General features: G+C 38.8%; 1 protein-coding gene across 1 annotated transcript in view; it reads right to left on the bottom strand.

Annotated features, from left to right (window-relative positions):
- LOC110785817 (probable pre-mRNA-splicing factor ATP-dependent RNA helicase DEAH9) overlaps nt 1-20,715 on the bottom strand; it is a 46,860-nt gene that overhangs the window by 13,056 nt on the left and 13,089 nt on the right. The window contains exons 10-17 of the mRNA XM_021990330.2: nt 12,812-12,858; nt 12,636-12,719; nt 12,508-12,561; nt 12,199-12,299; nt 11,036-11,126; nt 3,065-3,229; nt 2,643-2,732; nt 2,044-2,115 (exon numbers count right to left, since the gene is read on the bottom strand). Coding sequence (XP_021846022.2) covers nt 2,044-2,115; nt 2,643-2,732; nt 3,065-3,229; nt 11,036-11,126; nt 12,199-12,299; nt 12,508-12,561; nt 12,636-12,719; nt 12,812-12,858 — 704 coding nt within the window. The remainder of the gene's footprint in view (nt 1-2,043; nt 2,116-2,642; nt 2,733-3,064; nt 3,230-11,035; nt 11,127-12,198; nt 12,300-12,507; nt 12,562-12,635; nt 12,720-12,811; nt 12,859-20,715) is intronic.

The raw sequence follows: 20,715 nt of genomic DNA on the forward strand, positions 1-20,715 counted from the left end.
CTTATTTTTCTTCCCACTCTACATTATTCCTCTTTTTAATGATATTACACTATCCAAGCATGGCCAGAAGCATGTTGGGGGGTCATATACATAATAAATGTCCTAAGTGTTGGACCAGTTTTGAGGGTCATGTCTTTTGTCGGATCAGGAAGATACATGACACGCTAGTTAATTAGTTTGTCCACCAATGACAATGCACACACTTTATCTTGTGGGAACTCTTGTAAGAAATTGTGGGTAAAAGTTTTTGTCAATCCATCTAATAATAAGCCACCGGGGGCCCATTCATTTCCAGACCAGTATGACTGAAGGATTATTTACTACAAGAAGATGTTGATTGGCTGCAGATTAGATTTCAAGGTTTGGTAAGGGTAAGGAGAAGTTGTTCTAGAGCAAAGCTTTTATGTCAATCACATGACTCAAGAGTATTTTCAGAAGTCTCTCTGTCTTCTCAATTGCTATCGAACAAACTGAAAAAGTCACTTGTTTAGCTTCCAAATGGGCTAATGGGGCAGGGGCCTGGGGCTATTAAGATTTTCTCAATTGGGGAGGTTCAAATTAACTGGGTTAATACGTAATTTTGGTCTCTGTTAAGAGGATGTCTTCATTGTATGTTACTCTTAATTTCAGTTGATTAATATACTTTTCTTATAAAAATAAAAATAAAATATACACCACAAGAAATGTTATTTCCAGGATAAAGCAACATACTACATAACCAGGACAGTTTTTCATATATGAACCCATAGTCCAAAGCAACCCCTTGGTAAAAAAAAATATCCACTGCGCTATTTTGCATAAATTGCGAACACCATTTCATAATTTTCCTTAACATTGTGCTATTATCATAGACCTATTTTTCTTTTTTGTTTTTACAATAAGGACAGGAATCCAACACAAGGAGAAGTCTGTAGCATACACAGGTATGACTGAACTTTTCTACCTTCTTCTGTTAAATGGCAACGGGAAGAGGGGGGGGGGGGGGGGGGGGGGGGGGGGGGGGAGGGATATCATTTTACCAAGGTCTAAGCCATCCACGATATCCAAAATCACAATACAATACAACACTTCATGCCATCTTTTTGTCTCATAGATGTCATACTCCAAGACTTTTTATCCATACATCAGCAATATCTCATTCACTGGGAAAGTAAATTCTTCAAAAAAATAGGCAAAGTTGTCGAAAGTACCTTGTTTTTAGGACAGTTTGTCAACTAGTACCTTATTGTTTGATTTTGTCAAAAAGTACTTTGAATTAAAAAGTTGTATAAAAATGGGACCTTTGGCCAATATTCCGTCCAATGACTTCACTTTCCCTCCAAAAAAAAAGTGTGTATAACACACTTGACCAAGCAAGTCGACGCGCCTCTATTTCTGTTATAAGAATAGGCATTAACACACCAAAAATCTCAGATCCAAAGGTGCCATATGAGTGTTTTGGTGGCAAAAAACTTTGAATTTTGTACATATACAATTGTGTGTGTGCACACGCGCTATTTTCCCACATAATTTTTGCCATCAGTCGGAGTCGATGGACGGAATGTTGACTGTTTGGCCGGAATGTTAGCCAAAGGTCCCTTTTTTAATAGAAAGCTTTAATTCAAGGTATTTTTTGACAAAATGAAACCAATAAGGTATTAGTTCACAAATTGACCTAAAAACAAGGTACTTGACAATTTTGCCAAAAATATAAAATAAAAAGAGAGCAACAAATCCACTTAAGCAATTAGCATCCATTTCGTCATTAACATGGTATACAAGGATTTAAAACACGGCTTGTTTAGGTTTTATATCAAGGCCCAAAATGATTGTGTCCACAACTCCCACCTAGAAGGTTATTAAGCCAAGTACACACGTACTGAATAGGAAAGCCTCACAAATGTTTTAGAATGAATGATTGACAAGGTGCAACAGAAACTCTGCGCACTAAAAAAATGTGCATCAAATACATATATAACATATACAGTATGAAGCCTTGTGAAAATTGTATATACTAAGTCTAGGCATAGGAAACAAAGAGATAAGAAGTTCATAGCAACACACCTCAGCAGCAGCAAATCGGAGCTTGGCTTCATCTAGCTGCTTCTGTGCTCCCCTTACAGAGATCCAGATTGACTGCACATAATCTTAAAATTCAAAAAGTCCTCGATAAAATACTTCAACAATCATCTAGAGTTATACTAACAACAAACTCTGAATTGTACTAGATGAAGTTGGCTTATGATCAAAAGGAAGAGGGGTAGTGTTATCTATTAAGAATTAGCAATGCCGTAGAAAACAGATTCCTAATAAAGCTTTCAACTACGCTAAAAAGACAGACTCGGTCAATGCTCTTTTTGAAGCACTTTTGAAGATGTGTAGTGGCATTAAAGGAAATATCACTCTACAGCATAAGATCCTATAAGTGTATAACTATACATCTGACCATCCAAATACAAGGTTGCAACTTGCAAAAGTGAGACCCTTGTAAAGTGGGCTTGAATTTCCATACCAAATTATTACAGAAATACAATCCCTAATCCTACAACAACTTCCCCAATCCCCAACTTTGTGAAAACTAACAAATTGATTATGTAACAATTTTTTTAAGGATGAGTAAGTAAACCTTACAGAGAGAGAAGAGGGTTGGGGGGGGATTATACCTGTACAGAAAGAACAGCTGATATAGTAAGCATTTCCTCTGAACACCCTAGTTCATTAGAAGCAAGCAGAGCTTTTGAGAGCATAGGATCCTGTAATTCAAAGGGTTAAAAAACCATGAACAAACAAAAGAGATAAGCAAGATAACGTGATGAAGCTAAATAGACATTATCTTCATGACTAATCAACATCAAAGACGTATTTAACATCAACCCCTGGTCGGTTATCTCTCTCTCTCTGTAGCGCTACTCGCTACAACAAAAGCGTTAAGATTTAATAATTTTACCATTGTTTCTCTTATATTTATGAAGTTCAATGGTCACTTTGAAGCAAATATAAACCATGTGAGCTTTTTTTTTCTTGTCTAAATGAAATCCTGATTGACTGGAATCACATTAATCATAAAACCATGACATGAAAGTACCAGTGGGATCTCAGCAACTTGAAATCCAGTAGGTGATGTGAGCTTGGCGTCATCATCAAGCACACCTAGGGAGTACAACACTTCAAGAGCTCTAATCATAGCTTCTGGTGATGGTGACGAGGGCCAGCCAAATCCCAAGATATTATCAATCCCTAGAGCCTTTAACTGCATATATTTTGAAAAATAAATGCTCAGGGAGAAAAAATATTGAACATGGGTAAAGAGGTAATATAAGCAATAGTGTCTACAGATTAAAAAGTAAAATAATTATAAGTATGTTGATGATAAGAAAACACATTTCACTCAGCAACAACAAAAAGAATAATACTTCCTCCGTTTCGCAATAGATGCATCATTTCTTTTTTCACGTATCCCAACATGCTTCTTTGAACATTAATATCTCTAATTGCGTGTAAGTAAAAATTATAAAAAATCGATATTTGGAATCCTGACATTAATATGAATTTAACAAGATCTCACTTGACTATGTTTGTTTTTACATAATGTGAAAGAATAATTGTCAAAGTTAGTTAATTAATATTGTCCAAAAGAGAAACGATGCATCTATTGCGGAACGGAGGAAGTACAAAATAGGGGAACCAGAAGTCCACAATCAAGGCAAAGAATAAAGAACTCCAATCCCGCAATACGACAGGAAGGGACACATTAGGAAACGCCCCAGAAAATTATCCCAAAGATAAGCTAAATATACCTTTTGCTCCAATAGACTAACCAAAGAAACTCCTGACCACAGAAAATCCAACCATTCCTCTCTTACTAAAGCACCAACATAATGCCAACAAAAACAAAGTGCCACAATAACCAAATAGATTAATCAAATAATTATGAGCGATTCCAAACTTCGTACACTCGTTTACAGTAAAGAGAAAGTGGCAATCCAATTCCTGTTTGAAAATGGGAAAAAATATAAACTCCTTCCTTCCTCACAGGCAAGACATAAAATGCACTTGAAGGGGATATAGCTTAGTGTGGTGACTGTTGTCTCTGAGCCTGCAGTTATCACAAGTATCGAGTTTCTCCTTGATACCACCTGTAATAGCCCGCCCATAACGAGCTGCTTGCTTGTCACACTTGGCCCTTAGTTAATCAAATTAAATTTTAAACCAACAACTTTAAGCCTAAATATATCTTAAACCAGGATTACAAAACCATTAACAACAATCCAAGAATCCCTCAGAGGAAAGAAAATAAAACAGCAATTTACAATCATCCACAAATAATAAACTTCGATAAGCTTAAAATTACACCTTGAGTAACTTTAAATACAATCTCTAAACATTTCCGCCATGACACAAGCAAACCTTGCATTAAAACAAAAGTTTTCAATCATTTTAGAACCTTCTCTTTTAAAAAGAGAATAGAAAGACGAACGAAGGGCAAAGGACTATAAAGAAATAGTCAACCCAATTCTCTTTTGATGGTAGTCTGACAAAGAAATAGATTCAAGGATTCCCAGTTACAAGGCCACATCAACCACGGTCTGATTGAAAAATATCTAAAGAGGAACAGGACAAGGTAAGGTGGCAAGGTAGTTGAATGATCACAGATACCAGGATGTATTATATGTAAACTATAGCATGGAAATGTGCAGAATTAGTTGCAAGTTTTCAAGTTAACAATTTTAGCCAATAGGATAGAACTATGCAGTTGGCTAAATGTGTTATTCAAACATGGAAATATTGCATGCTGAGGAGTGTGAGGAGGGCTTGACATTGAAAGAATTATGTCCTTAGACATTTCCGGCAATTACTAAATATAAATAGGAATTAATTATGAAGGTAATAAGTAAATTATTTTAGTAATCATATTTGCTTGCTAGAGAATAAATGTGATTAGTAGAACAATATTGATTGGACCTACAACTAAAATATATTAATCCTATGAGGTCACACATATTAGCACTAATTGGAATGGGCCCAAAAGGCCCTATGGCAACCGTTCTATTAAGAGAAAGCATATTGGGCTTAGTTTTCCTTTTGACCTAAAACTCTCAAATTATAATAGCTATAATGTCAGGGATTTAGAAATCACATTCATTCAACATCTGACAAAAGAAAAACACAAAAACCCTAACTCTCATTCTCTAAACGCCGTTCTTCCCATACAAAGCAAGAGACTGATTTTGATCGTTCTCTTCCGTACTAGCATACGTGGGATTCAATTGGTGCTTGTGGACTAAATAGAGGAGCAACAAATGGGGATCTAAGATCTTCGAAGCTTGCATACGAACGGGAGAACACGCTACAAAGGTGATTATTCTTTCATCTATAATCTGATTCATATTATTGTTATGCATGTGATCCTGTGATAGATGTTAGGAAATTGTTTCCTGAAATTGTTAGGATCACATGCATAACAATAATATGAATCAGATTATAGATGAAAGAATAATCACCTTTGTAGCGTGTTCTCCCGTTCGTATGCAAGCTTCGAAGATCTTAGAGCCCCACTTGTTGCTCCTCTATTTAGTCCACAAGCACCAATTGAATCCCACGTATGCTAGTACGGAAGAGAAAGATCTCTTGCTTTGTATGGGAAGAACGGCGTTTAGAGAATGAGAGTTTTGCTTAATGGGAAAAATGACAAAGTCTCCTTTCACAGGCTCAAGTGAAAGGGCCAATAATCTTTTAGCCCTCATACATAGTGATGTGTGCGGACCTATGAGTACTTTGGCTAGGGGAGGGTACGGGTATTTCATTACTTTTACTGATGATGCGAGCAGATTTGGATATGTTTACCTCATGCGGCATAAGTCGGAATCCTTTGAAAAGTTCAAGGAATTCCAAAATGAAGTACAAAACCAACTTGGAAAGAAAATTAAAGCATTGTGATCCGATCGTGGTGGTGAATATTTATCTCAAGAATTTGCTGAACATTTGAAAGATTGTAAAATACTTTCGCAATTGATTCGACCAGGGACACCGCAGTTGAATGGGGTTTCCGAAAGAAGGAATCGAACTCTATTAGATATGGTTCGGTCCATGATGAGTCTTGCTGACCTTCCTTCCTCATTTTGGTGATTTGCTCTTGAAACAGCGGCATTCACACTCCACACTCAACACTCAACAGAGCTCCGTCCAAAGCAGTAGAGAAGACGCCATATGAGATGTGGACTGGAAAAGTTCCAAAATTGTCTTTTCTAAGGACATGGGGTTGTGAAGTTTATGTAAAACGTTTACTTTCCGACAAGCTTTCACCCAAGTCTGATAAATTTCTTTTTGTGGGTTATCCAAAACAGACTAAGGGATACTACTTCTACAACCAAAGAGAAAACAAAGTGTTTGTTGCTCACGATGGTGTCTTTCTGGAAAAGGATTTCATTTCCAGAAAAACAAGTGGGAGTAATGTATATCTCGAAGAAATTCGAGATGAGCAACAAATGGATGAGGTTCCCACCTCGTCAGAGATGACCCAGCATGAAAATGCTCAGGAGGCGGTGCATTCCATTCACGCGTCTTCTACCGTCCCACTTGGAGATAATCCATGCGAAGCCCCTCGGCTAATGAGGTAGAAACTTCTACTGTTGTTCCCAACGTAGGTCTAGTAGGACCGTCATTCCGTCAAAGAGATATATTGATTTCCTTTTGACTGGAAGTTCTGAAATAGAGATTTTAGAACATGAGGAACCTACTAGCTACACAAATGCTTTGACGAGTCAAGACTCCGAGAAATGGCTCCAAGCCATGCGATCCGAAATGGATTCGATGTTTGAAAATCAAGTATGGGACTTGGCTGCTTTGCCTGATGAGGTTAAACCCATTGGTTGCAAATGGATTTTCAAACTGAAAAAGGACAAAGATGGAAACATTTTTGTCTTTAAGGCAAAGCTAGTGGCAAAAGGTTTTAGACAAATTCATGGTATTGACTATGATGAAACCTTCTCACCAGTAGCCATGCTGAAATCCATTAGGATAATCCTTGCGATTGCTGCCTTTCATGACTATGAGATTTGGCAGATGGACGTCAAAGCCGTTTTCTTGAATGGGTTCTTGAAAGAGGATGTGTACATGACACAACCACAAGGTTTTGAAGATCCTAACAGTCCAAGGAAGGTTTGCAAGCTTAAGAAGTCCATTTATGGGCTAAAGCAAGCATCCCGGAGTTGTAACCTCAGATTTGATGAGGCAGTCAAATCTTTTGGCTTTCTCATAAATGAAGAGGAATCTTGTATATACAAGAAGTTGAGTGGGAGTAGTATTGTTTTCCTGGTCTTGTATGTGGATGACATACTTCTCATAGGAAACGACAAGACCATGCTTGAATCAATCAAGGAATGGCTTAAAAGTTGTTTCTCCGTGAAAGATCTAGGAGAAGCTGAATACAACTTGGGAATAAGGATCCATAGAGATAGATCCAAAAGGCTAATTGGACTTAGCCAATAGACTTATATTGATAAGGTTCTTGCAAGGTTCAAGCTGGAAAACTCCAAAAGAGGTTTCATTCCCATGCAACATGGCATATCACTTGGCAAGACTCGGTGTCGAGCTCGTATGAGTAATGTTCCTTGTGCCTCTGCAGTAGGATCCATTATGTATGCCATGGTTTGCACTCCATCGGATGTTGCATATGCTTTGAGTATGTGCAGCAGATACCAGTCAAACCCAAGAGAGGCGCACTGGATGGCAGCAAAGAATATCCTTAAGTACTTGCGAAGGACTAAGGATAATTTATTAGTTTACGGTGGAGATAATGAGTTGGTTGCCACTGGATACACCGATGCAAGCTTCCAGAGTGACAAAGATGACTTCCGATCTCAATCTAGTTTCATATTTTGTCTCAATGGAGGAGCTGTGAGCTGGAAGAGTTCTAAGCAGAGTACCATCGCAGATTCTACAACAGAGGCTGAGTATATTGCAGCAAGTGATGCAGCAAAAGAAGTTGTTTGGATCAAAAAGTTCATTAGTGAACTTGGTGTAGTTCCTAGCATTGAAAATGGCATTGAGTTGTATTGTGACAACAATGGTGCCATTTCTCAGTCCAAGGAACCCAGATCACACCAAAAATCCAAAATGTGCTCAGGAGATTATTCGAGAGATCGTTGAAAGAGGGGATGTGAAAGTAAGCAAGGTTCATACTGAGGATAACGTGGTTGATCCTTTGACTAAACCGCTTGCTCAACCTAAGCATGAGGGTCATACTAGGTTTATGGGGCTTAGCCATATGGGAGAATGGCTTTAGGTTGTTTACTTCACGTTTACAATTGTAAAGACATTTATTATGCTTTGAATGTTTATCAATAAAAGTTCATTCTTATTTAATTGCTTGGTTTAGTATTAAATAAAATGTCCAAATAACTTGTGTTTTCAAATAGGATTATCGAAAACGTTTTGATAATGGAACCCTATAAAGTGAACCGAAATCACAACTTATTAAAGTCCCTAGTCTAAATCACTAAATTGGACATATGTGATTTATGTTAAGACTGGCATGTAATTAATTGATAGCGCAGTTCCATGGGTTATGGAGACATAGAGATGTCTAATTGATTATATGGACGCATAGTTGATGCATTGAGACTTGACCTAACTAGATTCTAAAAGTAGAATCAAACTTCTATATTTAGTCGATTCCTTAGACATGAGTATGTCTTAATTAACCATGAGACAATTAGTTTAACCTTGACGCGGTTAAACGTCGCGCCGTAAAATGAGGTTATAAAGGCAGTGATCGGGTGGGCTAAGAATTGAGTGGGATTTATGGCCATACAAGAGTGAATAATTCCTCCTATTAGATAGGAATGGTGTCTGGGCCTCTTGATGAGCGAGAACAGGAAAATCGCATGGCCATGCGGAATGAGATTAAAATGTTAATCTTTATTTGAAACAGTTCGAACTCAGCAATCAAGAAACAAGAATTTGAGAATGACATCGTGTTATCAAATTTTGGCATTAAGAGACTTAAGGAATTTAGAATTGCGTTCTTGTCTTCGGACAAGTGGGAGATTGAAAGAGTTATGTCCTTAGACATTTCCGGCAATTACTAAATATAAATAGGAAATAATTATGATGATAATAAGTTAATTATTTTAGTAATCATATTTGATTGCTAGAGAATAAATGTGATTAGTAGGACAATATTGATTGGACCTACAACTAAAATATATTAATCCTATAAGGTCACACATATAAGCACTAATTGGAATTGGCCCAAAAGGCCCTATGGAAACCGGTCTATTAAGAGAAAGCATGTTGGGCTTAGTTTTCCTTTTGATCTAAAACTCTCACATTATAATAGTTATAATGTCAGTGATTTAGAAATCACGTTCATTCAACATCTGACAAAAGAAAAACACAAAAACCCTAACTCTCATTCTCTAAACGCCGTTCTTCCCATACAAAGCAAGAGACTGATTTTGATCGTTCTCTTCCGTACTAGCATACGTGGGATTCAATTGGTGCTTGTTGACTAAATAGAGGAGCAACAAGTGGGGCTCTAAGATTTTCGAAGCTTGCATACGAACGGGAGAACACGCTACAAAGGTGATTATTCTTTCATCTATAATTTGATTCATATTATTGTTATGCATGTGATCCTGTGATAGATGTTAGGAAATTGTTTCCTGAAATTCCTCTTTATGCATCTATATAATCTTACAGACATGTAGAACCTTACTTTACATGTCAAAAGGTTGCAAATTGGAGAATTAAATTTGACCGGGTCCAAGTCGGAGACAGCAGGGCTTGCTGTAGAAGTTCAAAGAAACTCCATGTATTTTCTAAATTCGATAACATGGACTTACATCCATTGAAAAACTGAAATCAGCAAAGTCCTACTTCCGTCTCAAGCCAGATCCAGAAAAAGGAAACTGTAATCATTGTTCACAATGAAAGTTGACTTAGACAACCGTTAGAGCTTAACCATAACTTCCCACAAACCACAATGTTGCAATTCATATTCTCCACACTGCTGTTTTCTGTTCTTCCTCTCTTCAAGGTTGAAATGTGTCGATAAAGAGCATTTGACCTTCAACTACAAGGGATAGTTATCATGGGATATTTTTTCTACCTTTTCCCTTTCTTTCATGTATTTAGTTTATGAGGATAAAGGTATTGCAGAGGACGAATACCTCCAGATCATATTACAAATTGAAAATAAAAGATTGTGCTATGGTTTATCGTACAAAATATGGAAGAAAGCCAAAAATATGCCTGTTTAATATTTGGTGCTCAAATTTATTAATTGTGACCATTAATTTCTTGAAAGTTGAAATGATTAAGACAAAATTCAAAAGTACTTACATAGAATAATTCTTTTACAAATATTACTCTACGGCCTCGTTCATCATCGTTTTTTTTTTTCCATGTTCTTTAGAAAACTAAAAACAAAAATATGGAAACCACAAATAGTAGTTTCCAAGTTTTTGTTGTCAGTTTTCAAAATCAATATGATTACCATGGGGATGTCAACTTTGAAGTTCACAATTTAACCTAATTCATATGCCTTTGAAAACAAAAAAAACAAAAATAGAAAACTGGCAGTGACACCAAACGGGGAATGATTGCCCCGTATCCCTTTTGGGGTTGTCCCTATTTGTTTGCCCCATACCATAAATGGTATGTGGTCCTCACATGTCTCCCCTCACACACTATTATTTAATATAGCAAAAAGACAAGACTACCAACACACTTGCTTTCTTTCCCTTAATAAAGTGAAAAAGTGTATGGGGCCATCTTTTAGGGACGGAGGGAGTACTTCGTTATATTTAATTAGAGAAAATGGTAACTACGATCTTAGAAACCACAACAAGTGAAGCAAATATTTTATCTGGTCCGGAGAGAGTATCATTTATAAGTCTATAACTATAATTTAAAGATTTTCATCAAACACACCTAGCTATAGAACCCAATTTCAATTCAATTTATTTAGCACAAGTTGACAAGCAAAAATAGGAAATATTCAGCATCTTAACAGCAAAAAGATTTTGCAAAAACTTTTAGACAATAGACTTACCTGTATAATGCAGGAGACAAGGTTTGACCTCTGCATCTCAGGAATCCCCTCAGCTGACATTTCGTTAACATAATATTCCTCTGTGTATAACCTGAGTTGATGAAGAAGGGGAAAAGGGTTAATATTTCTGACAAGAACCAGCATTACTTGGTGTTCAGCTTTTTCTAAATTCCAGATTATTGGAATATAGAACAATTTAGCAGTATGTCAATGACTGTCAAATGATAAATTACTATTTTTTCTGTCATAAAAAAATAAAAACCGTCCTATGTTCAACGAACTCCTGAAATATCACCTATCTCTATGTTGCAGAACAATTCAGTCACTGAGTTGGACTGATATGATCTCAAACATTCTCCAGGAACATCGGTTCTTGATTCTTCTAAGAGTTTGGTTTAAAATTAAAAAAAAATCATGGATTGAGGGGAATATTTGGCTTGAATAATGGGCTGGTCAATACAGAGGATGTGGCCTTCAGAGGTAAGTGGCAGACATTTTTCTTTGTTTCCTTTCTCTTTCATTTTTTATTTTTCCTTTTCTGGAGGGTGCGCGTGGGCCCTGGGGGGAGGGAGGGGGATACAGAGTTTCTTCCTTTTTTGATCCCTCATGAGAAGTGCACATGCCATATATATCTTTCCTGAATCCTCATGAGAAATGTTCATGCCTAAGCAACATTATCAGCATCCACTTGGAATGTCAAGGCAAAGTCAAGAGTCTCAAGACCAGACTACCAGAGTGTGGGTTGGATACTTGATTGATACAAAAGGATTTACCATTTAAAAGTGGGTTGGATGATATCACTTTAACCTCATCAAATACAATGTTCCCAAAACTTGAATACTACAGTAATTCTGAAGATGATGTCTGAAGAGTTTACAAGTATGAGCCTTGAATAATTTAACAACAAATTAGCACCACACCAAAATCATACATGTCGTTTTGATCAGTAGAAAGAGAGTTGGAATTCAGTCTCCAAGGCGGGCAAGAGAAAAAAAAAAGTCACCCAAAGCCAACCGAAATGTTAAGTCCTGTGCCAACCAAGATGTAAGGTCGAATGGCTCCCAATAGAAAGAAAAAGAAGGCACGGATCGTTTGTGCTGGAGATGTTACATGTTGATAAGCTCAGGAGAAAGAAATAACTGTCAAGAAGGAAGATATGGTACCTGAAACATTTCCCAGGTCTCACTCTTCCAGCCCTTCCTGCTCTTTGTCTTGCAGAAGCCTTTGATATGGGCGCCACCACCAAATTCTCAATGTCTGATAACTATATCACATACAGCAACTTTAGACAAGATAACAAAACAACAACTACGCTAAAAATGCATTACCAAACAACCCTTTTTTAATAACTAATCCCAAAATTCACAACAGAAGTAATCATCATTGAAAGTCAGAAATCCTTCTAGTCTAGTACTAGGCAAATAAAGTAATACAGAGTGCGTTTAGGAAGAAAGAAAGGTTGGCAAGTGTACCGGATCATAAAAACGTTGTTTTGAGAAGCCACTATCAACAACGTATACAATGCCCTGCAATATACAGGTTCAAAGGTAAGACATAACAAAGCAGCAGCAATTTCACATATTACATTGATTACTATTACCTCCAAGGTCAATGATGTCTCTGCAATATTTGTTGATATAATAATCTTCCTTTTCCCTCTAGGTGTAGGAGAAAAGACCAAGTCCTACAAGGTAACCCATAGTATTAAATACGTGTCAGAACAACCACAACACTGAGACAGAATTAGGCAAAAAAATAGTAGACCTAAGTTCATACCTGCTCTGCACGCGAAAGTCCGGAGTACAAAGGTAGAACAAGCAATTCTGGTGAAGCATTAAATTAAAACAAATAAGTGATTCTACTAATAATAAATACTCTGAAACAGAAACAAGCACCAACAAAGCAACATTGGTCCTATAAAAACACATGAACTCCAGCATACTGCGTATTACAAGAGATCTATATAGTATTTTCCCAGAAATTTCTCTACAGATGAGTAAGTAATTAGGAATCCTTTTCTTCTAGTAAAACAATAACTAAACAAGTAAAAAACCCATAAAAGCACAAACAGCACAGTAATTAGGAATCCTTTTCTTCTAGTAAAAAAATAACTAAACAAGTACAAAACCCATAAAAGCACAAACAGCACAGAAAAATGATCTGAGTATCATGTGAGCTGGGAAGAAAGCCATCTAGAAAAGAATATTGGACAATGAGATAGACCATGAGCTAAGCTTTCATGTATGAGAACAATCAAAAAGCAAAAGAAAGAACAGCAAAGACCTAAAAACAGGAGAGGCTGCAATGAGACCAACAAAACATTAAACGGAGTTGGTAAAGTTAAGGTAAGGGGAGAAAAGAGCATGATGATAATTCTAGCTACATAGACAAGCAAAAAAAAGCACTGCATACATCTTAATTTATTAGATTAAGCGGGAATCCCTCCGTAATTTGAGCCACACTGTCCACCAAACTCCCCCCCCCCCCCCTCCCTGCCCCCCTCCCATCTCATACCATACAACCTCAGCACCTCTACGTGACTCTGTTTAGTTTTTTGTGAAAGCATCACGTTAGTTGCAAAAAGATACTTCCTACAACTGTTAAGAGACTGTTTCCAACTTCCCATTGAACCTTAATCCAAAAGGCATGAGATCTACCGACTAATTAATAATTTAGTAAAAAGTAAAGAATGATTTGAGACATTTACTTCTTCGGAGCATTATTGAGTGTTTTCAGCTTAGCCAAAACAGTAATACAGCAGAACCCTCTATTTTCTTCTTTCAGATTTCAACTAGTGGGACAAACTTCTCGTCATAGACCCATAAATTTTGAGCCTGAAAGAGATGTTGGATAGTTGTCATAGTTCAACCCAATCAAAAATGGCGATCATAGCAGGCCAGTGATCTGACAGATTGACGTTTGAAAGAAAATCATTGCATTAACAAATAGATTTCACAAATGCCATTCACAATACACTGTCTAACTGGATCTAGGTTCTGCTGTCCTTGTTGCGCCATGTCAAGAAATGGCATCCAAGAAATACCTAATTGCATCTTTATTTCATTCGTGGGACTTCACATTTTCCTCATACCACTAAATTTCCTACGAGCCCGGGGAAGCTGCATTGTGTTCCTAAACTCTTCAATGTCTTTCATAAGTTCTCCCTTAACCCTTATCACCATTGGCATAACCGCATAAGTAAACTAGGCAGTTAAAACATGCTTTGCATCAACTGTTTTGATTTGATAGTCAATCCACTGACTATGACACGGGAAAATGATGAAGATGATTAATCCCATAAAATTCAGGTTCATCCACTTTTAGCAATATGTTCATCAAAAATAAAAGACAGCATTTCGTGGTTATTTTCAAGCCATATTGTTGTAGGCTGTTAGCCTTTACTCTTGTTTTGAGGATCGCAAACTTTTATACTGCTAATAGCTACAAAGTTTGAAATGGACTTTGTTTTAGGGGTGTATAAGAAGCTTCTGCACCAAGGCGATATGGGATTCCGCACGCCTCGGTGCGCCTCATTGAAGTGAGGTGCCCCTAATAAAAAGTAACAAAAATTGTGAAAAAATGGTGTGTGCCTCAAGGTGCGCCTCATCAAAATCGCCTCGCCAAGGCGCCGGCTCCACAAACGCCTTGCGCCTCAGCGTGCGCCTTTTTATACACTGGTCCTTACCATTCCAAAAGAAAAATTCCAAACTACACGTAAGAACAAGGACAAGCAACAATTTTCCAACCAACCCCTGAGACGTAGAATGGGTCTTGAAGCATAGCCTCAAAAACAAATTATCTTCCATTCCCCCCTCCATCTCTCTCTTAAACCCGAGCCTCCTTTAGCAAAATGCTGTAGAGACTTTCATCGGGTGGAAAGCCCTAATCTTTTGCTATTTTGTTGGTTTTTTTCTTTAATTTTGTTTGTTTTTAGGTTATAATAACGCTTCGTCCTAGTGCGGGGAACTTTTCTCCCATGAAAGACAGGCTTTTCTTTTCCTTCGGGGAACTTTTTCTTAGGTTATTTAGTAGATCTATTGTGTAGGAGGGAATAATATTATTGGTTGAACATCAAGAACGTCAAGATCAAGACCAGATTCCAATTGCTAACATCAGGCATTGAAGATGTTGAGGTATCGCTCCTCAAAAGACCGAACTGAAAAGAAAAAAAAAAGAATAATCGGGTATCGCGGCTCCCTGCCTCTATGAATCAAGGTAGGCAGCAACGAGCCGGGATCCCTAATAATTAATACGTAGGTTTGATTCCAAAAACTTCGCGATCGGGAAACCGTATCCAAGCTCCATGGCTAGTCTGCGCGATTTTGCGAGTCCTTGGACCTTGGGAACATCGTAACGGTAACAAGGACCGCATGAGGATGGCGATTGGCCTATGTGGGCTCGACACACATTTGGTTGGAGAGAAAGAACCTAGAGGAGGTTGCGTAGCAGCGTAGCATCATAGCCCCCTTGCATCCATCTTTATGGCTCAATATTTTAGCGTTTCGGCGGTCAAACCAAGGACCTATGGAATTCGGGGCTCGTCGCTTTTAGATGGTAAAAAGGAGGAGAAGTAGCTAAAGCTATCGAAAGTCTATTATGGTTGGAATACTACCAAATCAAATAAGCGGTTCTGAAGCGTTCATACTAGTAAATTGGATGAAGAATTTCATATTGATGTTTTAGAATATATGTTGTTTAAGGTTAATTATTGTTGCAGATGCCGTATGGCGATTTATTAATGATAATTTTCCTATTCCCTATAAAAAAAATTATGGTCTTGATTTTGGCTATCGGGTTACTTGAGGTTCCTTTTATATCAATAACTCTCCTGCTTTACTTATTCAAGCGGTGCCTCAGATGGTCCAACAAACATGATACCCTCTACTTATCTTGCATACTTTTCCTTGTTTTCTTCTGTTTTCCTACCACTAGTCATTCCAACTTACAAGCCCCATCCCATCCTGCTAAGAATCAAGATGATCCTTAGCTATTCCGTCACTAGAACATAAGATTTTGGGAGAAAATGAAAAAAATGATAAAGACTTAATGAGGAAAATTAATCAGATTAGGGAAAAGTGGAAAACTAGTAATATATTATTGTGTTGATGCCTTGATGCTTATTATAAAAGTGAAAATCAACCATTACAACCTAGTCTATATTCGAGAGGTTGGTGCTCTCCTAAGTGACATTTTCTCCATTATTTTTTCACTATACCCCACAATATGTTTGCCTTACCCCCTTTAATTATCTGTGAAGTCTAAATTGCATGGCTTGCTCTCTACTCCACAACTCTAGCTAACTTCTTTTACAATTACTAGATTACCCCTCTTGTAACAATTCTGGAGAATATCACCTTTAATGTCATACCTCTTTCTCCTCGTGTAAGTGACTAGGGTAGGAGATTTAAAAATTGATTCCTTGCACATCCTCGTGACCAAAGACTTGACACTCACTAATCACGTTATATTTGATAGGAATATTCTCAGAGTTCCTTGTAAATTATTTTGTTCAAATATTTAGAGGCATCGATGTTGTCAGCAATCTGGCAATGTAGTATACGAAAGTCTTTCCTAATTAGCAATGAATTGTTTACAAGTATGGCTTATGTAGTATACGAAAGTCTTTCCTAATTAGCAATGAATTGTTTACAAGTATGGCTTACCTAAACTGCTAAGTGTATGTAAAGAACTAATATTTTTGAGCATAAGAATAACGGCAGAAAACATATTAATTTGCTTGATAGATGATGAACACAAAAAGGACACAAAAGTAGTGACTTTGAGGCCACCAATCTCCAGGTTTAGTGACTTGAGGTCACCACTCTCCAAAGCCTAAGCTTTATTAATTTCTCAATATTCTCCTGTAAACCTATTGTACCCTTATTAATAGCCTCTCTACTATTAACTACCTAATTTGTCTTCTTCCTAAGGATACTAGTACTAATACTACTTGCACTACCCATTTTAACCTTTACTATTTAGTTCATTACAATACTAACCACCTAAACTTCCACCTTGTCCTCAAGGTGGGTACTAATTCGCATTGAATTCCCAACCTTAATGGTAATCATTTTTATCGTTCCCAAGTCTACATCACAGGTATGTAGTCGCTTAAGCGAAGCTTTTGGAGACCTCGTCTGTACTTGGTTGATGAGGTCTCTTCTTGACTCCAATGGCAAGGTGAAATGAACATGAAGATCATGGAACCAGTGGTGGAGAAAGTGGGTTTTGAGTGAGAGTAGTCAAACATGAATTTGGGAGAATGGGTGGGATGGTTGGGTTTAGAATCAGCTTGTGTGGGCCGTAATACTCCTTTGAAGGAGTTGTAAGTGTGTGGGTTGGGAAGTAAGAAAGGTTTTTTTTTTTAAATATGGGTTTAGAAATTGGTTGGAAAAGATGGGCTTTGAATTGACAATTGCTAACATGGGCCAATCCAACACATTCATTTTTGGCCTTGATAGGCCAAGATTCTCCATCAACAATCTGACGTTACTTAGCTCCAACTCACCCTTTTCTTTGAATTTCTTCCCCAATGATGAGTGGTGAGCAAGCATGGTCCCACCACCAACTCCCTTGTCCTCATTTAGTTTGTTTTGGTTAACATTAAGCCTATTCACCATATTACCCTTACTAACATCTTCTAGACTTGTCCTCTCTCTTAAGCCAATGAGCAACTTAGCACAGCGTCTCCCACACACCATCCTTTTTGGAATATTGAGGAAATCTCCATTGTTGCGCCGCCCTCCGCCACCGGTCAAACCTACGGCGAAACCAACTCCGAAGAACCACCCTTTACAAATTTCTCTCCTCCATCAGAATTTTTTGTTGGAACTTTCCTCCACTTGCAATTGTTGGTTTGGCCACCACCCACATCACAATTTCTGGTCAAGCCACCACGACCGGTGATTTCTCTTTGACCTTCACCATCAGGAAATCTGAGAAAGCATAGACTTTCCTACCGGATTTTCACACAGCAACACCTCCTCGACTGTCTCCGTCGTTACCACCGATTACCGCATCGACAAATTCGCCCATGACTAGGTCGGGCCCACCACAAGACCCACTGCCGCCACCAGCACCTCCTCTCTCAAACAACCTTCTCATGCGTTCACCTATTTAAGTATCGGACAAGCCACCTGTGGACCCTCTTAATCCTTGATCTCTACGGGTGGCAGCCACCACATTTTTGGCACTTGGTGGTGAAAACAAATGAGTTTCAAACAGGCACCCTTGTGCAATACACCCACTGCTGCTGCTGTACCTGCTATGCCACTCACAGCAAAACACAACACAGTGATAGAGGAAAGGTTGTAACTTTGATAAATAGAGTGTAAGTTTACAATTACCGCTCTGAGAATATTCGAGAGGTTCTCCACTCTCCCACCAATCTACTTAATAATTCTCAAGATGATTTTTTCCAGCCTCTCTTCCCTTCCCTTATAATTACAAAAGCTCTCACAAGAAAACAAAAGCATTAAAGTAAAGTAGGCTAAGACAAAATGGCAGCTTCAATAGGACATCTGACTTAATGTACTTGTAGGGCTGCCTCCACTACTTGGTGCATTTCCTCACTCTGCTGTGATGTTTGGTTCTGCAGGTTCAACTTCCCCTTTGTCCTGTTGCGTGAGCTTCTTCTCTCTTCTTGTGTAAGTTTGAATCAGCAGTGGGTTATGCTGGGGTATAGCAATACTCCCCCCCAAAAAACTCACCTTGTCCTCAAGGTGGAAGTCAGGAAAACGCAAATTGATCATGTTGGCATCCTCCCATGTAGCCTCAAATTCAGACAAACCCTTCCACTTCACAAGAACTTCTGTGGCTGCCTCTCCATTCCTACGTACAGTCCGTACTCGCCTTAGCTCCTCTGGTTCTACCACCAGCTCAAGGTCAGTAGTCAGTTGGGTGGGAATGTTCACAGGACTGATGTTGGAGCCGACTGCAGCCTTGAGTTGTGAGATGTGAAAAACTAGATGTAACTTGCACTCCAAGGGCAGCTGAAGTTTGTAAGCTACCTTGCCCACCTTCTGAATGATCTGGAAAGGGCCGTAGAACCTTGCTGCTAGCTTCTCGAAGGGTCGCTTGGCCAAGGACTTCTGACGATAAGGTTGGAGCTTCAAATATACCATATCTCCTTCCTTTAGCTCCACATCTCTTCTCTTCTGATCCTCTACTTCTCTCATGTGCTGCTGGGATTTTACCAAATTAAAGCGCAACTCATCTAACATCAGATCTCTTTCTTGCAGACCCTCTTCTATGCTTCCCACAGTGGAGTCTCCCCTATTGTATTTAATTACTGGAGGTGGGTCTCTGCCATAAACGACCTTGAATGGGCTCATTTTTGTCGAACTGTGGGGGGCTGAATTGTATGAATACTCGGCCCATGCCAGCCATTTGGCCCAAGCTCGTGGCTGTGTAGAAGTGAAACATCTCAGATATGCCTCTAGCCTTTTGTTTACCACTTCCGTTTGCCCGTCTGTTTGGGGATGATATGCGGTGCTTCTCTTGAGGTGGGTGCCCTGTAAACGAAACAACTCTTTCCAAAAAATGCTCAGAAAAACCCGGTCGCGATCTGATACAATTGAAGATGGGAATCCATGTAAACGGACCACCTCCTTGATGAAGGATTCAGCCACACTCACTGCTGTAAAAGGGTGCCTCAGGCCTATGAAGTGTGCATACTTTGATAGCCGGTCCACAACCACCAATATTGAGTCCACCCCCCTTGACAGTGGCAAGCCTTCTACAAAATCCATAGACACATCCTCCCAAATTTGAGACGGAATAGGCAAGGGCTGGATTAAACCTTTAAACCTGCTGGGCGCTGCTGTGAGCATTTGTTTCGTTGGCAGACATCACATTTCCTGACATGCTCGAAAACCATCTTCCTCATTCCGGGCCAGAACCACTCTTGGGCCAATCTGAGATAAGTTTTTACATCACCTCCGTGTCCGCCGACGGCAGAGTCATGGTATTCCTGTAACAATGTAGGTATAAGAGCTGACGACTTTGGAATGACTAACCTGCCTTTATATAGAACTCTACCATCAATTAATTCAAAGTCCTTTTTCTTTTCTCCAACCAGCAGGGCCCTTTTTATCTCCTGTATCACAGCGTCCCTTTCTATTTCTTTTTCCAACTGCTCCCACCTTACCCCGTGCGAAGAACTCAGCGCGCCAAGCTCCACTTCACCATAATTCTTTCTGGATAGGGCATCGGCAACTCGATTGGACGTGCCCGGTTTGTATTGCACCTCAAAATCGAAGCCCATCAATTTACTCACCCATTTTTGATAATCGGCCCCAATCTCTGATTGTTGAGTTATAAAGCGAAGGCTCTGCTGATCTGTCCTCACTATGAAGCGCCTTCCCAATGAATAGTGTTTCCATTTAAGGACTGAAAGACATACAGCCATCAGTTCCTTCTCGTACACAGATTTGGACTGAGCTCTTTGGCCCAAAACTCGACTGTAGAAGGCAATGGGCCTCCCCTCTTGCATTAACACAGCTCCCAAACCAAAGCCCGAAGCGTCCGTCTCTACTATGAATATCTTGCTAAAGTCCGGCATTGCTAGAACGGGTGCCGCACACATGGCATGTTTCAATCTTTCAAAAGCTTCTGTCGCCTTCTCTGTCCACCCAAAGGCGTCTTTTCTCAACTGATCAGTCAAAGGCTGGGCAATTTGT

Source organism: Spinacia oleracea, chromosome 6, assembly GCF_020520425.1.
Source record: "Spinacia oleracea cultivar Varoflay chromosome 6, BTI_SOV_V1, whole genome shotgun sequence".
Taxonomy (NCBI): domain Eukaryota; kingdom Viridiplantae; phylum Streptophyta; class Magnoliopsida; order Caryophyllales; family Amaranthaceae; genus Spinacia; species Spinacia oleracea.